The following is a 22,821-nucleotide window of genomic DNA, read 5'->3' on the forward strand; positions in this document are numbered from 1 at the left end:
GGGAAGCCACATTAATATTAATGACAGTAAATACCCTGGAGATTGCCATCCCACTTAGGCCTTGGTAGCTCCCTTATTTTGCCTGTTATTTTTGGAAGATGGCCAGTGTTCAGGGCAGATTCTCCAGGTGACATGATTCCCTTTTGTGGCCACGGCTACCCTTAAGACTTGGTGAGCCGGATTTTTCCAGATCACAAATCCAGCCAGGGTGCTTACCCAGCCTTCAGGGAATGCAATAGCCAGATGCCTGGTCCTGGGTACTGATTTGGACAAACCAGATGTGAACAATTTCTGGCCAACTGGGAATTTGATGAAATGAAAAGTGACCTTAGTGGGAGGTGGAGAGCACTGCCCGGGGGCACAGCACACACAATGTAATCTCATTTAGGTAAAAGGTATGGTGTATAAAGGCCTGTCAGGAAATGGGAAGGTGTGCACGGAGGTATCGTGGCAGTGATCTCCGACAGCTGGGATTGCTCGCCGTTTTTTTGGGGGTTTTTTTAGTTTTTAATTTTTGTTTGTCCGTGTTGTCTGATTACCTGCAACGCACATAAACTGCTTCTATAATAATAAAAACAGAATACACACACACACACACACACACACACAAATATAAACTGACACAGCCAATGGGTTGCAGAGTCAAGACCCAACCTCTGGTTCCCAGAGACCCACACCACTGGGCTTTCACTGACTCCATTTGAATTCTTGCACCTCCAAGTCTTTTGAGGTTCTGAGTGATCTACAACCCAGCGTCCTCTGCCTCTCCTGAATCACACAGAGGACCTAGCACAGGGCTGGGCACACAGTCAGGACTTACTCAATGAATGCCTGCAGGCTGAATAATGGTCATTTACTGACAGAAATGCCTTCTGCCTCTTCCAGGGCGCTGTGCTGGGAATACTCACTGCTGACATCACTGACCTTCCATCCCTACTCTGCCTCATGTTCCTCTTAAGAGCTGCCAGGGAGGGGCTAACCAAAAGGTCACCCCAGCAGATGCTGGCGAGGTGCTCCACATCGGGGCCATCGGGGTGGTCCCGTCCCAGGCCCTCTCCAATGCCAGCTGGACTCGAGACCCTCAGGTCCCCGGCGTCCTACCTCCCTGGGGAAGGCTGGGGGCAGTGAAGTGAGAGAGAAGTCCACCCTGTGACTTCTGGCTCCAGACGCCTGCTGCTCCAGGCCCTTATGGGTGGAGGAATCTGGAACAGAGAATTTGGCCTGATTTTTTCCTGTGAACTGGGGCTGGGCCCAGTTTCTGTTCTTAGCGTCTTCAGCATTCCCTAACCCTGACCTTCAAAAATATGAAAATAACACTAATAATAATGACGAATATTCTGTGTACACTGACTTCATACCGGGCACGGTGTGAACATTACTTACTTTAATCTTTATAGCATCTCCATGAGGCTGAAACTATTATTATTTTCATGTTACAGATGGAGGAATTTGAGGCACAGAGAACCACGTACCCAAGGTTACACGTAGCTGTAAGCCCTTGCGCAGGAGAAAGGGCTCTGCCAAGGTCATCCAGGCCTCCCCCTGTGTCCTTACAGGAAGGCCCTCCCGCCAAGCTCTGCAATGGGCACAGCAGACCTAAGGTGGTAATGAACTTCTGTCGGATGCTGTAGAATCCACCAAGTGCTTACACATGCATGTGAGAAAATCCCCACTTGAAAGACTAGGAAACCAAGGCTTAGGGCCCTTGGCAACCTTGCCCAAGGTCTCTCAGCCATTCGGCTGGGTTTCAAACCCAGGGCTTTGGCCTCAGAACGGCACACTTCTCCCCCTCTATGTCGTCACAATCCCCCTGGCCCAGTTCTCCAGACAGCCCCGAAGGCCAGGAGGGAGCTGCACATCCTCCCGAACCCGGGATGAAGCCTGCGCTCAACCCCTGCGCCAGGGTCGCGGTGCCAGCACCTCCTCAGCAGCTCCACGGTGACTCACTCCTGGGACCCAGGGGAAACAGCCCTGCGCTGTGGGCAAACACAGCTTGCCACCGCCCCGCCTCCAGCTCCCCGCCTCCACATTTGCTAACTGAAACCCGGCTGCTGCTATTTTTAACCCTCCAGCTCCCCCTTGCCTGGGGCTCCCCGCCTTCACCCCACCCCCACCCCCTGACCCAACTGGGTGCCACCAGCCTGTCATTCTGAGAGCAGTTCCACAACCTGAACGCCCCAGAGGGCGCAGCGGATGCCCAAGAAGGTTTGTGGGGCAAGCAAAACAAGCCAGTTTCAGCCCAGTCCCCAAATTCCCCCACCCCGGGCTCTTTCCGACCCTGTGGCTCCCAGCCCGCCCTGCTTCTCCCTGCCATCCTGGGAGCTGGGGGAGGGAGGAATGGGGTGACTACAGAGCCAGAGCTGGGCTCCTTGAAATGGGCTCTGCAGGGAGCTGAGCGGGACTCCTGAAAGGGAAGAGGGTATACCCCTCATTCTCTCCAAGGCTCAAGCTGGGCCCTGAAGGCCCAAAGTCTCAAAGCACCAGGGTTTCCAATCCCTGCAGGCAACTGAAGGGAAAAAGGAAGTGGCTGGAGACAGGGCGGGGATGGTGAGTGTAGCCCAGGGCCCTCCTCATTAGGAGAAGTCCCCTCCCCACCTTGCTGTGGAGGTTGTGGAGTGGCTAGGGTTGAGCCTGGCACAGGAGTCCAGGGGGTTTCTGCACCGAGCAGCCTAAAGGAGGCCCCGGGTGGAATGCCAGCCGAGGCGGGACAGGCGGGCCTCTTCTCTTAGATGAAGCCTCCTCCAACTCTCAGCTCTCTAGAGAGGGCTGCACCGTTCTGCAGCCTGCAGCTCCGGGGGCCCGACCAGAAGAGGTTGGAGGTGAAAGGGCCTGAAGGCTGCTGGCCGATGTGAAAGTTAACCTGCCCGAGGGGGGCATTGCCTTCTAGCTGATGACTCCCCCTGGGCCGAGAGTTTCAGCCAGTTTGGGGAGCAGATTCCAAGGGCCCAAGAGAGGCTCTGCAGGCCCTGCCAAAGGTCTCTTCCGCGCCCTCTCTTGGCCCTGTCCTCTACAGTATGTGCCCCAACCCTTCTTTTGGGTTCTGTCCTATCTTCCAGGGTCTAGGTCCTCTCTCAGCCTGGACCCCCTCCCTCTCTCCTCAGTGATTTCTGAGCCAGGTAAATAAATTCCAGTGGCCACAGAGGCAGCCAGGCTAGACCTAGAGGGGAGGGACTTGGCACAGGAGCTCCAGGGTGGGGAGATGGGAGGAAGGAAATGAGGTGGGAGGAAGGTGAGGCAGGAGGGTCAGGAATGGGGCGGCGCTTGAGAGCTCCTGGAGAGAGGCTGCTACCTTCCCAACATCCAACGTGCCCACAGGGCCTGGGCTCGCCTACGAAGGAGCGGCTGGCGGCTGCTCTCCCAAGCCACAGAGTGGCCTCAATGTGGACCCTGTCCAGCTCTCCATCTTCCTCTTCTCCTTGGCCAATCTCTGGGGGCTGCTGGAGGAACAGAGACCCTGCTGTGTCCCATGCCAGGCAAAAGGCTGGCAATTCAGATCCCCTACCTGGATCCAGGCAGTTTCCAAGCATGCTCAGAAGGCTCTGAGGGCTCACGTCTAGTCTGGGGAGGTGAGAGAAGGCGTCAATGTCACCTTCTCAGGCAGGCCTCCCCTGGCCACCCTTTCTAAGGAAGTCCCACCTTGTTATTCTCTATTACTGCACCCGGTTCATTTCCTTCTTAGAGCTTATCACAACGTGTAACTAGATATATATACTCATTTCTTTACTTGCTTACTTGTTCTGTCTGTCTCCTCTACTAGAGTGGAAGTTCCCTGAGGTCAGATGCTCTGCTTATGTGTTCACTGCATATCTGTGCCTGGCACGTGGCAAGGCTCAGTAAGCATCCGGTGAATGGATAATAGCTGAATGACTGGCTCAGTAAATAGGGCCTCCTGGTTGCCAACATTACCTTTAGGATTGACGCTCAATAGTTCCAGGATTTCCCCAGGGAGATGGAGGCAGGATGCAACCAGAGAGCAAGATTAGGAAGCCTGGGACCCCGAGGGAAAGGTCAAGGCCCAGTTAGTGTGTGCATCAGCCTCCCCTAGTCCCCTCCATCACGCTGAGTGTGGACAGGGGCATACCTGCACACACAGAGCATGCATAGCTAAGCCCGGACCAGTCTTCATAGGCTTGAGTTCTTCCTCTCAATAGCCCCTGTGTCCCTGGACAAACTGCACACCTTCTAAAAGTCTCAGTTTCTTCAAAAGAAAAAAGGAAGAGGTTGGCCCACACTGGTGGTCCTCATGTCCTCAAACGCGGCTTTGCACCGGAATTGCTAAAATCCAGATTCCCAGGCTCTTCCCCTGCAGATTCTGAATCTGTCTGGATGGGGCCTGAGGCTCTTTCTTTTTAATACGCTCCCAGGTGACTCCCAAACAAATGGTCCAGAAACTGAGACTTGAGGACCACGAGTGAGATGGTGCTTTCCAGCCAACATCTGGACTTCTATTAAAAAGCCATTTCTGCACAGGTATACAGCCCCCCAAAACATGAACACATTCCCCACACAGAGCCATAAACTGCAAAGGTATACACTACACGGATGACATACATCTGCATTACACGTGTACACACTCCCAAAAGACCCAACACAAAGCCACTACGTGGATCACAAACTGTCACAGAACCACACCTGCAAACATAGCCTGGGGCACACACACAGGCCCCCACTACACACCCAGTGTGCACACACACCCATCACATGTTGACCCACACTAAAGAGTCGCTATCCTGAATTTATTTTGCCTCTGGGAACTGGTCCAGGACCAAAGAAGCTATGCTCCGCTGATGAAAACACCCCTCCCGCCTCCGCCACCTCCACCCTTATCCCTTGCCCCAGGCAGCGTGCTGTCCACCTCCCCCTTTAGGGGGGATGCTGAAGGAGGGCAGTGGAGAGATGGGGTGAGTGCAGGCACAGAGCCCGCCCCAAAGTCCAGCAGCCCTTCTCTTCCCCTTTCCCTCACCCCAAAGAGATGCAGAAGGGCCTCTACCCAGTCATCCCTCAGTGCTCTGCCCACTTGCCTGGATTCCCAGGCCCTGGTCCTAGCAGCCAAAAGGGTTAAGGAGGTGGCCAGATTTAGGGACTCCTCCTAATACTCAGGCCTCTAAGGAAAGGGCTGTCTGGGGGCACCTTCCTGCAGCCCAAAGGCCTGGGTCCCCCAGGGAAGGTTACCACAGAAACAGGGGGGAAATATCACAGGGAAACACAATACCCGGCAGGGTCACCTGGTGACCAGGCTTCCTGCTGTATTGCCCACCACCCCCCTCATCTCAGCAGCCTCACAGCCTCCTTCTCCAGCCTCAGCCTGGGCCTCCTCACCAGTGCTCTCCATCCTGCCTTCCCTGGGTTGGGGGACCCAGCCTGTGCCACAAGTCTGCCCCCTCTGTGGTTCCAAACAACAACATCAGGGATGGCCCAGAGCGGAGCCCCCCACTCCTAATCCTACCAAACGCCCCCACCACAGGAAATCAAAGCTTCCTGCCCCAGAGGAAGTACCCCATCTAGTGAACAAATCCAACACACACAAACGCGGTCCTGGAGCCTCAGGGAGGACACATGCCCTCCCCCCAGCTCCCAGGCCCATGACAGGCCCCAGTCTCAGTCTGGGCTGAAGGCAGACCAGGGCCAAGCTCTGAGGGGCAGGCATGGACAGGACCTGAGCCAGGAGGGAGAAGGCCAGGAGAATGGCACCGGCAGGGTTAGGTCTGCCTCCAGCTCCACTCAGCCCGCCATTCCCTACTGTGTGACCCTGGGCCTTGCATTAGCTCATCTTCTCTCGGGCCCCTGCCAACTTCCAAATCACCAGCTCGTAATGAAAAAGAGGTGGAGGTTACATAGGCTTTTTCCTCCCGGGTCCTTGGGCAAGCATGCCCACAGCCAAGAGAGGGTCCCCACGCCCCCATCACACATGAGCTCACTCCCATTATCAGGATTAAGGAAGGGACGCAGGAAGGAAAAGTTCCAACTCTCATTCCCAGAAGCCACCAAGGATGAAAGCTGGTGTCTGTTATCCCTGAAGGTGGTGGTGGTAGTGGTGGTGGTGGTGGGCGCATAATAGCCCTCACACTGAACATTGATCCCTCTCTTTATAGTTAACCTCTCCTCCTCTGTGCTCTGGGAAGTGCCCCTGAAATTTTCTCCCCGTTTTATTGATGGGGAAACTGAACTTCAGTATCAGAGCAGAGTGACCATTTTAGATTCTTGGGAGGGTCAGTGCAAGACCTGGATGCAACCTCGCAGCCTCACAATGCCAGCCTAAGACCTGGTGGCCAGAGAGACACCCACCCGTGGGCTCAAGCTAACAAACACAGAGGCCTCAGGAGAACACTTCCCAGACCATTCCAGATGTAACACCAGCGGCAGCTCTGAGCTTGGCCCTGCTAGGTTCCAGGAGCATCAGGGGACTAAAGGCAAGGGAGGAGTCCCAGCAGGTCCAGGACCTGGTTCTAGTCTTGGTTCACTGTGCATAACACAGCACATCTGCTCTGTGCCTTAGTTTCCCTCAGAAGTGACTGCAGGAAAGAGGAAAATTACTTATTAACTGAGGTGGGTAGAAGGAACAGAGAGCAGAGAAGAAGAAGGAGATGCTAAGCTATGAGGAGCTATGAGATGGCTTGCAGATGCTGAAAAGGGAGCCTGGGATGTCTAAGAGGGCTGGTGTGAGGAGAGAAGTGTGTGTGGCAACCTAAGCCGCTTCATGGAAGGGTCCTGTTGGGGAGAAATGGGCTGCCAAGGTGCCCCGTTAGGGGGTGGGAAACTGAGTCACAGTCTCCCTTCTTTCAGCCCAGTGCCGGGGAAGGAGTCTTAAAGAAGACCCCTGGGTCCAGGTGCAAGTCCCGAAGGAGCAGGCTGAACGGTCCAGAGGCTGAGTCCCCAGCAGGGCCACTAAAATCCAATGCCCCATTCTCACCCTAGAATTTGGCAGGTCAAGCTGGGCCTCAAGCAGATGTTAAACTGGTGTGTGGAGAGGGATGGGCAGCAGCAATACAGCCAGTGTCCAGATGCAGGGGGAGGCCTCTGGGTATGCAGGACAGCCAACAGGGGCTAGGGAATGGCCTAGACTTGGTGGGAGGAGCAGCAGTGGCTGGAGAGGTCAGATCCAAATGTGCAGATCCGAATGGGCAGCCAGAGGGAAGGAAAAAGGGGTTGGGGGGAGCTGGGCGGCCTGCAGGCCCCAGAGAGTCCTCTCTCAGCGCACAGGTCTAGAAACTCCCCGTGTCAGAGCCCAGCCCAGCTTCCAGATCTGCAGCCTGCTCTCACACTTCCCTGCACCAGCAGACCCCAGGCCTGAGGGTGCACACATCCTGTCCCCAACACTCAGGACACCGCCTGCGGTTCTACCTCTGTCAGCCCCCCCGGCAGGCAGAGCACTTGGGCACAGGTGTCTCTTCGCCCTAATGGGTGAGCAGGGTGCGGGGCGGTGCTCAGAGAAACCTCCCAGTCCCGGACCCTCCATCCAGGGGATCACTTTGCCCCAGCCTAGGGGTCGGGGTAAGGCCCTGCCGGGATCCGCGGGATGGGATGTCCAGCACCACCGGCCCGGCCACAACTCAGTGGGTCCTGCCCTTTGCCCTCGCGCTTCCAAACCTTCCGCCCCGGAGCACCGCCCCCTCCCGGGGCCGCGGCAGCCGTCCCTCCTTCCCCGGTCCCCCGATCCGTCCTCCCCAGGAATGGGGGTGAAGGGACCCCGGGCCCGAGCATCGGCGGCCCGGGGCCTCCAACTCCCTCCCTCGGGCCTGTCGCTGCCCCGGGGCGGGCGGATGTGGGCGCCCAGCGGGAGGCCCGAGCCCTCCGGCCCCGGAACCAGCCCCGGCCGGGAGCCGGCCCGAGCCCCGCGGAGCCGGGTGGGGCGGGCGCGGCCGGGGGGCCGCACGCGGGACCGGGCCGCGGGGCGTCCGGAGCCCAAACCGGAGCCCGAGCCCGAGCCCGAGCCCGAGCCGGGCGGACGGAGCGGGGGAACCGCGCAGGGCGGGGCGGGCGGGGCTGGGGGCGGCTGCCCGGTACTCACCAGCGCGGGGACTGTGCATCCAGGGGCCGCGGCCCTCAGAGCGGGGGGCTCATGGCGGGGCTGGGGGCCGGGGCGCTGGCCTCACATCCCCCCAGTCGCCGGAGGCTGCAGAGCGACTGAGAGACGGCAAGAGGAAGGGAGGGGGCCGGGAGGGGGAGGGCCCTGGCAGCCTGGCCGGCCGGGTAGGATGACAATGGAAGGAAATGCTTTATCTGAGGCTGCGAGCGGGCCAAGGGGGAGGGGAGGGAGGGGGCCGGCGCGCGCGGCCCTGGGACACACCGCCCGGCAGACGTGCCCCGCGCGGCGGCGGACACACCGCGCGGCCGGGGAGGAGCGCGGGGCGCGGGACGCGGCCCCTCTCCGCGCGCGGTCGCCGCGCTGCCCGCCGCCCAGCCCGAGGCGCGGCGCACCGGCCCGCGCACAATTCCCGGAAACTCGGCTACCTGAGCGCCCACAGCCTTGCGTGCACGGCACAGGCACACATCCATGTTTACACAGGGCCAGGGTCGTTTACGCAGACACACTTTCAGGGGAGGACCTCCGTGCGCACAAGCACAGACAAGTCCAGCCCACGAGCACACAGTCACACTTAGGGACACGCGTGGAGTCTCAAGCCCTCTGAGATTCCTGGGCACCCCCCCCCCCGCCCCCCGCGCACGACTTGCCTGAAGAAGTTCCAGGATCTGATTTGAATCACTGCCCAGCCCTCCCCCTTTACCACCCCCCACCCAACGCCTGCAGAGGGGAACCGAAGGGTCCAGCCTGTTCCTATTAAAAGAAAAAGGGGATGGGGGCGGTGCGGATTTGGAAAGTTTTCTTTTTTTAAAGAAATTTCTCAAGGGATTTCCTTCCCTCCTCTCCTCTTCCTCTCTTCCTCCCATTCCTCCCCCCCCCCAACCCTCCCCCCTTCTTTCCCCCTCCCGGTCCCTATGAGTCAAACTTCAGCAATGTGCCCAGTGTCTCCCAGTGCATTACAGCGGATCACAGAAATGTTCCAGTCTGTGAGTCGGAATGCAGCCGCCTCCAGCCCTCCCTCAGCTAATAAACTCAGCTCCTGCCGGCTTTTTTGGCTTTTCGCAGCAGCCCTCCCTGACCCCCTCCACCCTTGTAGCCCAAGGAGGTCAGATTCAGGGGTCAGAGGCTGAGGACCTCACCACTCTGCTTCCCAGCCTAGTCTGTCAGCCCTGTCGCCTCTGGCAATCTGCTGGGTTAGAGACACAGGGGCTCCTGGGAAGGGGAGAGGTCCACAACCTGACCCACCAGGCTCTCGGTTCCCGCGAGGCATCACCACTGGAAGGCAGGGCGCAGCCTCCATCTGACCCCAATCTTCCCTTATTCCCAGGAACCCCGAGAGCCTCAGGATTCTACAGAAGGAGAAATTGAGGCTGAGCCAGAGGCAGCGTCATGTCAGACGGAGAAACAAGAGTCCACAGGGGCCTAAGAGGGCCTGGCCATATCGAGGTCCAACTTCTGGCCATAGACTCCTAGTTCCCACAAGCGCAGCTCCAGCCTGAGCACTGGTTGCTAACTGGGATTGTTAGCAGCCGACTTGGTCTTCCGTCCCTGTGGGTGTCCCAGCACTCAGTCAGCAGGCAGTGAGTGCACTTGTTAACTTATCCTCACAAAGTCCTTTCCTGGCCTCCGAGCCCCCCTGCTGCCTGGCTCATACTCCACCATCTCTCTCTCTCTCTTTTGCTGATGTTCTGCCCAGTGCCTCCTGGTACTTAGTGCTCAACAATGTCAGTTGCTATGATTACTATTATTATTTCAGCCAAAGTGGGCTGCTGGCTGCTCCCCATTGTGTTCTCATTCTTTCCCACTCCCTCACCTTGGCTCTCCATGTTGCCTCCAAAAATGAATGTCCTCACAGTCCTTTCTCCTCCTGTTGAAACCTTTCCAATCCTCAAGTCCATACCAACTTCTCCAGGAGCCATTCCCTGATTCCCATAGCCAGAGGGATCTGTCCTTCCATTAAAGGACCCCACCCCACGTTGTCAGTCTTTTCTCTTTACATTGACCTTTATCCTCCTAGTCTGTCGACTTGTCCCAACTCTCCTTCAAGGTTGGACATCCCTGAACCCAGCTACTGCCTTAGTCATGACTGCATTTCTTGTAGTGTCTTGCTAAGTGCCTTACACAGAATTCAAGCTCCCTATAGTTCTTTGCTGAATTGGGGCAGATATTCAAGGCCTTCAAGGACCGTACCCCAGCTGGACACCTCCAACGCACCCTTTTTTACTCATGACTCCCCATGCTGACTCTGCAAGACACATGTTCTCCCACCTCAGGTGTGTTCTTCCCAGCCCTTACTTCCAAACCACATCACTCTCCTTCCAGATGCCTCTTCTGTGCCCATAGCCTCCAGAAAAATTGCTTGGTTACTTCAGACACTCCGTCTTTTCCCTGTGCCTCTCTCCTTTAGCCCCCCGCCCCCCCCATGCCCTCTCTTAATCCCCTCAGGACTCCTGTCGTTATTTCTGGACTGAAATCAGGCCTTTGTGTACTCATTTCTACCATGTGCATCAATCATGTATTTATTTGTGAGCCTTCATTTTCTTTTTTACATAATCACTGAGCTCTGAGAGATTTGAACAAAAACAGTCTCTCCTGCCCTAGCTGGTTTGGTTCAGTGGATAGAGCTTTGATCTGTGGACTGAAGGCTCCCAGGTTCGATTCCGGTCAAGGGCACATACCCGGGTTGCAGCCTCAATCCCCAGCAGGGCGCGTGCAGGAGGCAGCAGATCAATGATTCTCTGTCATCATTGATGTTTCTATCTCTCTCTCTCCCTCTCCCTCCTTCTCTGAGATCAATAAAAATACATTTTGAAAAAGGGGGGTCTCCCCCCCTGCCTGTACCCAGCACCTGACTTTCTCCACACACCAGGACTCACTGCCCCCAAAGGATAGACAGAGAGAAAGATAGCTTGTGAGACCTGCATCTGGGAAGGTGGACTGTGCCCCTCCCTCCCTTCCCAGGTTTACTTACCATTTCACACATCCTAATTCCCATGACCGAGTCTTAAGCCAGTTTCTAAGTCACATGTCCCTTGCTGGGATATGTTAGAGAGCCTCCAAGAACCCTAAGAGACATGAGGCAGAAAAGTACAGGCTACCTCTCTCTCCTCTACCCTGGTTACCATGGGAAGTTTTTTTTTTTAAAAGGCTCTTGAGCCCAGGCTTCTCACAGACTGCTCAGCTAAGCACCTAGCAGAAGAGATGAGCTCCATGGGACCGCCTTGTCTCCCCTGAGTCTTCCTGGAATCTCTGCCCATACAAGCCTGAGGGGCTCCTCTTCTGCTCCTCTTTGTGGTCTGGGCCTACTGGACTTTTCTTTCTCCTTTTCCTCTTCTTCCCATACTTAGCTTTTTCTTTTCTTTTTTTTTCTTCTGACTATTTACCATGTAACAGTCCTATACTACCCCATTGGCAAACATCAGATCATTTATTCTTTTTTTGGTTTTTTTTTGTTTTTTTAATATATATATTTTTTATTTCAGAGAGGAAGGAAGAGGGAGAGAGAGATAGAAACATCAATAATGAGAGAGAGCCCTAGCAGGTTTGGCTCAGTGGATAGAGCGTCGGCCTGCGGACTGAAGGGTCCTGGGTTTGATTCCGGTCAAGGGCATGTACCTTGGTTGCGGGCACATCCCCAGTAGGGGGTGTGCAGGAGGCAGCTGATCGATCTTTCTCTCTCATGGATGTTTCTGACTCTATCCCTCTCCCTTCCTCTCTGTAAAAAGTTAATAGAATATATTTAAAAAAATAATGAGAGCGAATCAGCTGCCTTCTGCACACCCTACACTAGGGATCAAGCCCAAAACCCGAGCTTACAACCTGGGCATGTGCTCTGACCGGGAATTGAACTGTGACCTCTTGGTTCATAGGTTGACGCTCAACCACTGAGCCCTGCTGGCTGGGAAGATCATTTATTCTTAACAATAACCCTTATTATGGTCATGATTAAAGTATGGCTCATAAAGGGTTAAGAAACCTGACCAAAGTTACACAATTAGTAAGTGATGGGGCCATTCATTCATTCAACAAATATTACCGGGTGTCCACCTTGTGCCAGGATTCAAAGCTCCAGAAGGTCATCTGGTTTAAACTCAGGGCTCGAGATCACGCCTGATCCGGCCATTCTGATACAGGAGCCGAAGCCACAATCCATCCCCCAGCCCACACTTTCCACACACTCTCCACAAAGGCAATCAAAAAGCGCTCCGTCCCCAAAGGCTGGTGAAATCTCTGAGGACTGTCTCATTGAGTTGGACTGGGCCTTGCATTCCAGGTTCTGAACCTGGGATCAAATGCCAATTCATAGAGTTTTGAAGTGGCAGATTAATAGAGGGGGCAGGTCCCCAACTCCAAATAAAGTGTTTCATGGGACCAGATATAACAAGTGGAAGGCAGGAAGGAAGGGAGGGAAGATAATTAGGATTTACTGAGGGTCTCCTTTGTATCATATGCTGTTCAAGGCCCTTTCACTTACGTCTCATTATTATCCCTATTGTTTTAGTGAGCAAACTAAAACTCAGAAAAACAAAATGACTTCCCCGAGGCCACAGAGCCAATAAGTGACTTAATCCTAAATATGTCTGATTCAGAGCCTGTGCAATTCCTTCTAGCAGGTCACAACAATGGAGAACCTGCTGTCAAGTCTGGTAATACCTGGCTATTTGAGGTCCCAGCTGACCTAGGTGTGGCATCCTAGATGCCAACTTTTCTTCCTCACTGACCCAGCCCTGTCATTTCATCTCTGGTTCCCACCTTTCTCAGTTGTATTGCATAGGCGAGATTAGGGAGCTACATAAGTATTCTGGCTAGGATTGGGGAGCGGGTTATGTGGCTTTGGGATGCAGCTAGGCAGACCCCCATCCAGGATTTCAGGATCTGAGAGAAGAAGTGATAAGCCTCCTGGGCCATAATTGGATGGATAAATGAAGAAGAGGCTGGGGCGTGGCTTCAAGTCCACATGGCTCTGGTTGGGAGGCCGATGACCGTGGGGATTGAGGCAGGTGGAGAGAACTAAGCAAGTCCCTTCCCCTGTGCCCCTCCCTCCCTCGGTGTCAACAAAGGTGATGTGGTTTCCCCTGTGGTCTGTCGCCCTAGACACCTGCAGTTCTGAGTATATGTGTATGCGTCTATGTGCCAACAAAGCTGTGAGGGGACACAAGGAGAAAGCGGTGGGACAGGATGGGGAGGGGCAGGAAGCCAAAGACAGGCTTTCCTCAACCCCAGGATGAAGAAAGAGCAACGAATATACAAGATGGCAAAGATCACCCCCTTGATGACTCCAGGTGCTCAGGAACATCAGGAGAGAGCCCCAAGAGAGGCATTGTGGGTATCAGGGCCCCTGGTTGGGGCTGGGAGTCAAGGAACTTGAATTCTAGGCCTGGTTCTGCCATTAACTTCCTGGGTCTCACCTTTCTAAGTCTTAGTTTCCTGCTTTGTAAAATAACAATAATTTGGCTACCTACCTCACTGGGCTGCTCTGAGATCATATGAATAATATATGCAAAAGTTTGGACCAATGTGAGTTTTAGAAGTATTGTCCTGAGAGCGTAAGAAATATTATAATTACTTACTCTAGCCCTGGGTACAACACACCACGTGCGTGCACGCGCACACACACGCTCCACAGTGGAGATAAAGAACATTAAAGGCAAAAACAAAAACACAGCCTCTGCCCTCATATAGATCACAATGTGTTGAAGAAACAAAACAAACACATAAAATACTTGAAAGCCTCTTGGGAAGCCAACTATTTTAAAAATCTCACTATCTGTGCGATCTTGGCCAAGTCACAAGTCCTCTGGGCCTCAGTTTTGTCATCTGTCAAATGAGGGAGCTGGTTTGGATCATCTCTACTTATTTTTCTGAGTCTAAAGCAGTTTTCTGATTCTGTTATTCCAAGTGTAAATGGGTACATAGCAAAGAGGAGAGACTTGAGCAGAGCCTGGCTGGAATGAAGCAGGCGAGTGTTGAGCTGGGTTTTACAGGAGCCCAGAAATGTGAGTCAGTGTGGGGGCAGGGGGGGTGACATTCCAGGTAGGGAGAAAGGCATGTGCCAGGGCAAGGCAAGGAAGCAGAGGGGTGGCAAACAGATTAGCAGGCTCAGGAATGAGGTTGGTGAGGATTGAGGGAGTCTGGGGAGGAAGTCAGGTCTGGAGGAGGAGAAGGGGCAGTCCCCAGGGCTGAGGCAGCTGAGACACGAAAGTGGGGGAGGAATATGGGTGGGAAGACTCTCTCCCAGCCCCAGAGGTCGGTGCCAAAGCCCGTGCAGCCAAACTCCACCCAGGAGAGAGGGAAGGAAAGGTTCCCTTGCCAAGAGGCTCCACCCACCAGACAAGGCCCATTCCTCCCTTCCCCTTTATCCCAGTCTCACCCCCAACTTGGAGGTGAGGGTCCCCTGAAGCCAGAGCCTCATTAGTGATAGAAACAAACAGCTGGGGTCACTGCCATCTCCCTCCATAACAATAATGTCAGCATAGTAATAATAATAATAATAAATAATAGTGATGATGATGCTGATAATGAAATAAACTACTCCTCACTTGCCCTGCGATAAAACTTCCCAACACCAAAACCTCCTGATACACGCCCGTTCCATTTACTGGAATCTTTGCTCCTAAGAGCTGCAAGAGATTTATAAGATTATCTAGTCTGCAGGATCCCCCAACCCCGATAATACATCAAAATCACTTGGAAGAACCTGTGAAAACAGATTCCTGGGCCTCCTCACAGACCTGCTCAGACCCTTTGGGGTAGGGGGTACCCAGTAATCTGCAGCTCCCAGGTAATTCTAAATTGGGGTTAGGTTTGGGACCCCCTGGCCTAATCCAAACCACTCCTTTTACAGATGAGGAAACTGAAGACCCGCGGGGAAAGTAACTTGCTAGAGACGACCTGGTTCGTCATGAATCAGAGAGAGGAGCTGGCAGAGAACTCGGGCGTCCCAGCTTCTAAGTCAGCGCTCCTTCCACAGTCCGCACTGCCCAGCCCTCAGATGCCTGTGCCAGCAGCGATTACAGTCAGGGAGGCAGCCACCGGGCCATACACTAATCATGAGCAAGAAGAAATTCGTCTGAGTTGCAGAATGTTTTTCTGCAGCCAGCTCACGATTACTCGCTCCAATGGGCCCCTGCAGAGATGCCGGGGTCCACCCACTGGTGAGCCTGGGGCTTCGGCTTCGCTCCGTGCCCCTAACAGCACCCTCTGTAGCCCCAGTGGCTATATTGGCTGGAGGGCAGGGTCCCACCTTGTTACAAATTGTAAAGGTGCCTCTTAGGAGGCACTGATCTGCGGCCAGGGAACCCCCCGGGAAGACCTTGAGCAGGTCCTGGCCTAAGGGCACTCACCTCTCTTCCCCAGGAGTGGCTTTTGGGGTGGGTTTGGACAGGCCCCTGCATGTCTAGGGAGTGGAGGCAGGAAAGGAGCAATGAGCTGAGGTGAGGGTGAAAGAGGGTGAAATGGGGTGAAGGTGGCTACGAAGGGACATGGGTGGGAGTGTCCTTACTAAGACTTTGAAGTACTCCACCCACATGGGACCACCACTGCACTCTTTCTCATTGAGTGTGACTTACTTACTGAGCGTCTCCTCTGTGCCAGGTTCTTGGGCCCGGCACAGAGGCAAAAGAAGCCACAGGTCCTATCATGGAGGAGCGCATCATTTCCTGGAGAGCAGGAGGCCGCCGAGAAGAGCCCGGATGAGAGAGCTGTCAGACAGAGGCTCCAACAGCCTGTGCTGCCAAGGAGATGCTGGGTTCACCGGGTCACAGCAGTTCCGTGTTGGAAAGGACCCAAGGCAGGACCGGGTCCTTTAGCCTGGGGCGCGAACCCGGCTCTGACCGGCCCCCTCCGTGCCGGAGGCAGTCGTTGGGAGGCTGAGAGACAAGGCCACTCCGCTCGGGGGCAGACCCTGAGGATGGGCTCCACGCTTCTCCACCCTGAGCTTTAAAGGAACCATTTAAAAACCTGCGGAGGAATGGTGAAGGGAGGCTGCGGCATACTGTGCTTAAAAGCAAGAATTTGGAGTCCGGCTGCTTGGGTTGGTGTTGGTCGCTTAACCCACTGCGTGATCGTCAGCACGGAATTTGACCTCTCGGAGGCTCGGTTTCCTCATCTGCAGACGGCGTATGGAGCGCCTGCCATATTAGGGTTGTTGTGAGGACTCCTGAGATCAGGACATGAAGTGCTCAGCACAGAGCCTGACGCACACAGGGCTCTGCTGGGGATGGAGCTCGATGCTGACATTAGTAATAGGAGACAGTGTCCTGTCTCGTCTGTCCCTCTAAGCCGCAGTTTTCCCCCACAAATGCAATCACAACAATGCTGACCTAATTTATGCAAAGGAACCCAAATGGGTCTCTAACCCAAGCTGACCCCTGTGGGGCGTGCAGGGTGGCTTGGCTGGGCTATGGGAATGGGGACACTTGCTAGACCAACCCTCCCGAGGTCCTCTGGTCTTGTCTCAGTTGCGTCAGTCGAGGGGGACCTGGACCCAGCTGCTGGGAATGCCCAAACCGGCTGTAGAAAGAGCCTTGCCTCCTCTCCCCAATCCTGGCAACAGCACATCTGGAGTGATCTGCACATCTGGCTGCATCCCTGGAGTAATAGCCACAGCTGCTGACATTTGAGGGAGGAGAGATCTAGCTCCTCAGCCAGGGCCTGGGGGGCTATAAATAACTAGCTAAGAGGACCAGGGGGACAAGGTTGACCTTTGGTGGGGCGGGAGCGGCTGGCAACTTCCCCCACCCCCTTGGGTCCAGAGCCAGAGTTTTAGCAAAACAGGAAGAGACAGCAGCAGCAGCTGCTGGGAAAGTAGGAGTGGCTCCTCTTCCCCCACTTGCCTGGGGCCTTCGGATCCCAGCCAGGACCTGGGAGAGGTGGAGTCATCTAGGCGGGAGAAGGGGGGCAGACCCATACAGACTGTGGTCCCAGCTCCTGGTGCCCTCCTATGGCTCTTCTGGGGCACAGGCAAGAGAGAAGGGAGTGGAGAAGGGCAGCCCAGTGGGCTGTGCCCTCCCTCCTGGCTCCCTCCTTTTCTGTTCCCCCATCAGTGGGACAACAGGAAGGACAGACATTCGAAATTGAGCATAAAATACATCTGCTGACCCAGCCAATGTATCTACAGGCCCAGGGGCACGTCAAGCCCGCCTCCCTCTCTCATCCCCTTCCAGCCCACAGGTGGGCTGAGCCTAAGCGCAGGTGCGTGGGAGAGAGGGCGCTAGACAGGAGGAAGGACGCCTCTGGGCTTCTGGAGAGGGGCCCAGAGCCTGGCCTCAATGAATGATGAAGAACTTCTCCATGAACTATGGAGGTGGGTGGCTCTGGGTGACTGCGTGTCTGGAGTAACAGGGCATCACAGAGACAAGTTCTGGAGAGCCACACGCCAGCTCAGAGGGCCTTGTGAAATGCAGGGATAAAGAGGTTACCCAGGAAATGTTGCCTTGTCCAGGCCGCTGGGCCACTCAAAGTCTGCCCTGCGTATCCAACTGGGTGGTGATTTCTCCAGTGGGGTCTGCATCTAAATCTGTGGGGACCTGTCATCGCTTCTTAGCCTGGAGCCCCGAGTTTTGCCTGCAGGGGGGGTCTAGACCAGCACTGTTCAATAGAAACAGAATGTGAGCCACATATGTAACTTTAAATTTTCTTTACAAAAAGTAAAAGTAAAAAGGTGAAGTTCACATTAATAGTATATTTATTTAACCTAATATATGTAAAATATTGTCATTCAACATGTAATCAAAACAAAAAACTGCTAATAGTTTACATCCTTTGTTTCATACCAAGTCTTTGAAATCCAGTTTAGATTTTATACTTATAGCGTATTTCAATTCTAACTATCAAAATTGCAAGTGATGAAAAATAAAATAAAATAAAATAAAAAGCCTTAGCCAGTTTGGCTCAGTGGATAGAGCGTCGGCCTGTGGACCGAAGGGTCCCAGGTTCGATTCTGGTCAAGGGCAGGTACCTTGGTTGCAGGCTCCTCCCCAGCCCGGGCCCTGGTGAGGGTGTGTGCAGGAGGCAACCAATCAATGTGTTGCTCTCACATCGATATTTCTCTCGGTCTTCCGAGGAGAAGATTGGGCTCAGTAGGAATGGACGATGCTTTAAAATCATTCTTATAGAGAGCGCTCATACCGATTGATAGGAAACACTAAAACAATGCTAGACTAAAGTTCAAAGCCCAGAAACGGCTCTTCAGGGAAAGAGGAAACACAGCGAGTTAGCAAAGGTAGGGAAATGTTCAAAGTAACGCCAATTAAAACAAGATAAAGGTAGAAGCCACTTTCAGACGTCAGTGAGAGTGTGGTGAAATGTACACGTTGTTGTTGGTGGTGTAACCTCTTTTGAAATCAGTTTGGCAATATATAGTGAGAGCTATAACATGTTTTTACCCTTTGGCTCAATAACTCCACCCAATGTACCTAAACTAGCTGTCTATAGCCGAAACAGAATGGAATAAGTGCATAATGATGTCCACCACCACACGATTTGTAATGGGGAAAATTAGAAACAATTTGAACACCTACAGCTGGAAAATTGTGAAGTAAATTATATTTCCACTTAATAGAAAATTATAAAGCTGTTAAAAAGATGCATATGAATGCAGCCTAGAATCTCAGGAGAATATAGATTTGTGTATGCCCTGTGATGGCAACTGTATTAAACACACACAAACACACACACACACACACACACACACACACACACACACACCACATAAGCACAGAGAAAAAGATTCAGAGGAAATACATGCAATAGTAATGGTTATGTAAGGTGGCGTGAGTATACACATTTTTCTAGTTATTTAATAATTGTCAACCTTGTAAAGAGCTGTGGTGAGTGGGGATGAAGGTTGACCAGAATCCTACACTGAGCTACTCGTAGGCTCCTGACGTCCTCTTGGAGGTCATGAATTTATTCACTTAGCAGGTGCCGGTGTATCCTGGGCTCTGTCCATGTGCCGGGCACTGTCATTGCGGGTGTTAGCTCAGCGCTGTCCTGATGGGAAAAGCCCGGCTTCCCGCCTGGGTTCCCCGGTGCTCTGGCCACTGGAAGCTCCTGTGCCTCTGCTGAGCAGGACCTGGGCCTGGGCCTGGTCCTGGTCCTGGAGGGGCAGCCCCAGAGGGCAGAGCCAAGGGAGGTCGAGAGCAGATACTGGGGAAAGGGAACCGTGTGTGTGGGTAGCAGAGGCCCAGGGAGGTTCGGGGAGGGTGGGAGGGATCGCCAAGGAGCTTAGGGGACGGGAGGGCTGCTCTGCTCAGGGGAGGGGTTGGCGGGCTGTGGTCAGCCACCTGCCATTTCACATCGCCTGAAGGTGCCGTGAGATGTAAGTGGGCCATCACCTCCCCCCGCCCCCCCCCCCACACAGGAACTCCACCTGGGCCCCCACCTACGGGCACCATCCGCTGGGAAGCCTCCTGCTCCTCCCCCCTCAGTTATCTTCCTACAGTGACACACTGGGGCCTTGAAATAACACGTCTTTATTTACGCCATCATTTCCACATCATTTGCCTATGATTCATTTGTTGTCAAGAGGCATTAAAACCTCCAGGCCCACTTCCCAGGCACCCACCGGTCCTTGTTCCACCCCTCCTGTGCCCCCCCGCCCCCACTTACCCAGCTCTCACCCTAATCCCTGCTCCCTGAAACCAGCATTCCCCAGTCCCACCTGCACCCCCACCCCAGCTCCTCCCTCCCCGGCCTTTGTTGAGGAGTAGGAGGCAGGGGCTGGGGCTGTGAAGGGCCCAGATCACATCTGTCTGCTTCCCTGCCCAGACCCTGGCCTGAGGGAGTCCTCCAGCCCTAGGACCAGGGTGACCTCATGCAAGCAGGACCCTGGGAGAGGGAAGACCCTTCTCTTTGCCTAGAAGCAGGAAGCTCTGGAACCCCCATCCCTTTCTGCGACCCCCACCCCTCACTTCCTCAGGCTGGATTTTCCTCATACCTCAAGGCTGGTCCCTGGTCCCGCCCCCTCACTCTGTTTCCTACATGGCACACGGGTATAAAGTTTCCACCATGTGTGCACGTGTGTGTGTGTGTGTGTGTGTGTGTGTGTGTTGTGGGTAAGAAGAGTTGTCTTTCACACACTCATTACCCAGTAAGGCTGTAAGGCTTTTGGGGGGCCCCAGGCCTCCCAGGGGAATCTAGGTGAGCCTGGGGAGCTGTAAGGTGGGGGAGGCGGGGGAGGAAGAGAGCGAGGGGCGAGCAGGGGGCTGCCAGAAGCGGGGTTGGGGCGAGGGGAGCTGCTGTGGTTGGGTTATCTGATGTGAGGAGCCAGGTGTGCTCTGGGGGCGGGGGAAGAGCCGCCCAAGAGGCAGAAACTGCAGAGCGGCCTGCAGACACCGAAACAAGACAGGCTGAGCGGCACGGAATCAAAAGGGAGATAGAGGGAGACCAGATCCCTCCCCGTCAGAGGCTGGCTTTCCTCCTTGAGTTCTGGAGGCCACCCATGGGTGGGGGCAATATCCTCCTGGCCACCCTGTTCCTTGGTCCCCTGCCCCAGGGACACCTGCTCCTCCAGCTCCCAGAGAAGCAGGCCGAGGTGGGGGTGGCCAGGGACTGTGGCGTGGGGACAGGGTCCGGCCTTATCCATGAATCAGAGCAGTTGGAGACAGTTGAGGGTCTATAATCTCGGTTGGGGGTTGACGGGTGGAGGAGGTTTTGCAGGAGGAGATAATGGGACGAGGCAGAGCCCTGGCCTAGAACAGGGGGCCCAGGGCCAGGAGCTCCTCTACCAGCTCCCCCCCACCAGGGTCCCCTGCCTGGGGAGGCTCCACTCAAGACAGAAGCTGCCCTGCTGCCCTGGAGCTGGGAGGGGCATGGTGAGCAGGCTGAGTGCCTGGCTGGGGCGCCATCTCAGTCCTTCAATGACAGGGCCCACCTGTGAGTTCCAACTCCCACCCCTTCAGCCTTGACTTGGGCTGTGAGGGGAGGGTGACTCCTGTAAGGAAGAGGATGACTGCTTAGAGGAGGGGATGCCCAGGTGCGGATGAACATACTACTAAAGGCTAATAGTTCTCAGGCATTTACTACTGGCCAGGCCCAACTCTAGACGCTGTGTGTGAACTCACACCTATGCAGTGGGTCCCATTACCTTCACTTTACGGAAGAGCCAGCACAAGTACACGTGGCCGGCAGCCCCACCGAAGTTCAGATCCTGCTCCCCTCGGTGCTGCTTCTGCCGTCCTCACCCGCTACCCTAGGTGAGGCCCTGCCAGGCACCACGCTGCAAGCCTTTCTTTGTGTTACCTCCACAAAGACTCTGTGTCCCCATGCACAGAAGAGGAAACCCAGAGGGGTCAAGTAATTCCCCCCAAGTTGTACAGCGAGTGAGAGACACTATCAGAGGCAGACGATCTGCTTGTACAGTCCATGTTCTTATGCACCACCTTGCTGCTTCCCTCCAGGCTGGGAGTGGCAGGGAGGGGGGCTGGGAGAGCACCTGAGCTCTCTCTGCCTTTGCAGCCTTCACAGCCTAGCACCTTGCTGGCTTGTGGTAGGAGGAGCTCAAAGAATGAACTAACAACCAAGAGAAACAACAGCGGACAGACATCTCCCAAGGCCACTGGTATCCTGCCCAGCGACAGCGTTCCCTCCCCTCCCATCCATTCCTCCACCACCTCAAGGCTTTCCTGTCAACACAGCAGAAGGCAGCGAGCCCCTTGGGGTGGGGTCCCTATCAGAGCGGAAGTGGGGCTGGCCTCTCTGCCACCTCCTTTATCTCGTCTCCCCATCCCCACTTTATCACCCAGGGCTCTTCCACCATCCCCTCCCTGCCGCCCCCGTGGGGCTCCAGGGGGAGAGAGGGGAAGACATTTAAATCAGTGGATGGGGGGAGGGACTGGGGGGAGGGAAACAGAGGGACCCCAGGAAGGGGTTGCCCTGGCACTCTGAAGCTGGTGCCCTCAGTCCTGCAGGCCCAGGGTGGGCTAGCCTTGGTGGCAGAGCCTCTGCTGATGGGCTGCTTGATCGGGTAGGCAAATGGAGAAACAGGAACCAGGCGCAGACGTGGGGCCCCTGCCTCCCCTCACCCGAGCCCCGAGCCCCGTGCCAGCTGTCACAGATGTTCACAGGCATCCATGGGATTCTTAATTAGATGGGGTGGCACAGGCCTTTCCAGACGCCTTTAGGGTTCTGAGTGCAAGTGAAGGGGGCAGTGGGGAGGCCCCATGGAGCTAGATGAGGACGGCCAGGCTCAGTGACATGTGACTTCTCCACCCCCCACCACGATAGGGATGCCTACGGAGCGTTCTGCCCACTGCCCGTCGCCTTTCTCCTCTCAGCAGCCAGTATCTAGGAGACCATTTCTTTCTTTCCCGAGTCCAGCTCAGACAGAATTTGCAGAACAATTCAGCTTGGAATTTGACACTTGATCCACTCCTCCCTGCATCCCTATATCAGATATCACTGGATCTCTGATCCTTGGCTCAGATACGGTTTAATTCCCTAAGGATCTGTCCACACTTGGGGTGAGACTCTTGGGTCCTAAGGACGGAGGGGTTGTGGAAGCATGGACGGGTTTCCCAAATTGCAGTGGATGCCTGGGTCTTTGCAACTATTCCCTTCGGCAACCCAGTCTCCCATCGCACACCCCCTTCTCTGGCTCCCTCTGTCAGGAACAGCCGAACCACAGAGCACTGATATCAACCTGCAGGAGGGGCCTGGCCTAGGGCTCTGTGTGAATTAACTTTGTGCATGGTCTGCAGACCTAAGTTTTGGAAGATTCAAGGCCACGAGGATGGTCAGAATACTGAGTGACAAAAATGAGGACTCAAAAATTTGAGCAGGCTAAGATGTGGGATAAA

The 22,821-nt window shown here is 54.8% G+C and overlaps 1 protein-coding gene across 9 annotated transcripts in view; it reads right to left on the bottom strand.

Annotated features, from left to right (window-relative positions):
- The window catches only part of HDAC7 (histone deacetylase 7), a 36,206-nt gene extending 27,508 nt beyond the window's left edge, over positions 1–8,698 (bottom strand). For 2 of the 9 annotated variants that reach the window (XM_079774306.1, XM_079774307.1), the window contains exon 1: positions 3,290–6,904. In XM_079774306.1, the coding sequence (XP_079630432.1) occupies positions 3,290–3,527 (238 nt within the window). In that variant the 5' untranslated portion in view covers positions 3,528–6,904. The other 7 variants (XM_079774310.1, XM_079774314.1, XM_079774312.1 and 4 more) reach the window with 7 other exon arrangements.
- Between the last annotated feature and the right edge of the window lie 14,123 nt (positions 8,699–22,821).

This window comes from Cnephaeus nilssonii, assembly GCF_951640355.1.
Source record: "Cnephaeus nilssonii genome assembly, chromosome: 6".
NCBI lineage: Eukaryota > Metazoa > Chordata > Mammalia > Chiroptera > Vespertilionidae > Cnephaeus > Cnephaeus nilssonii.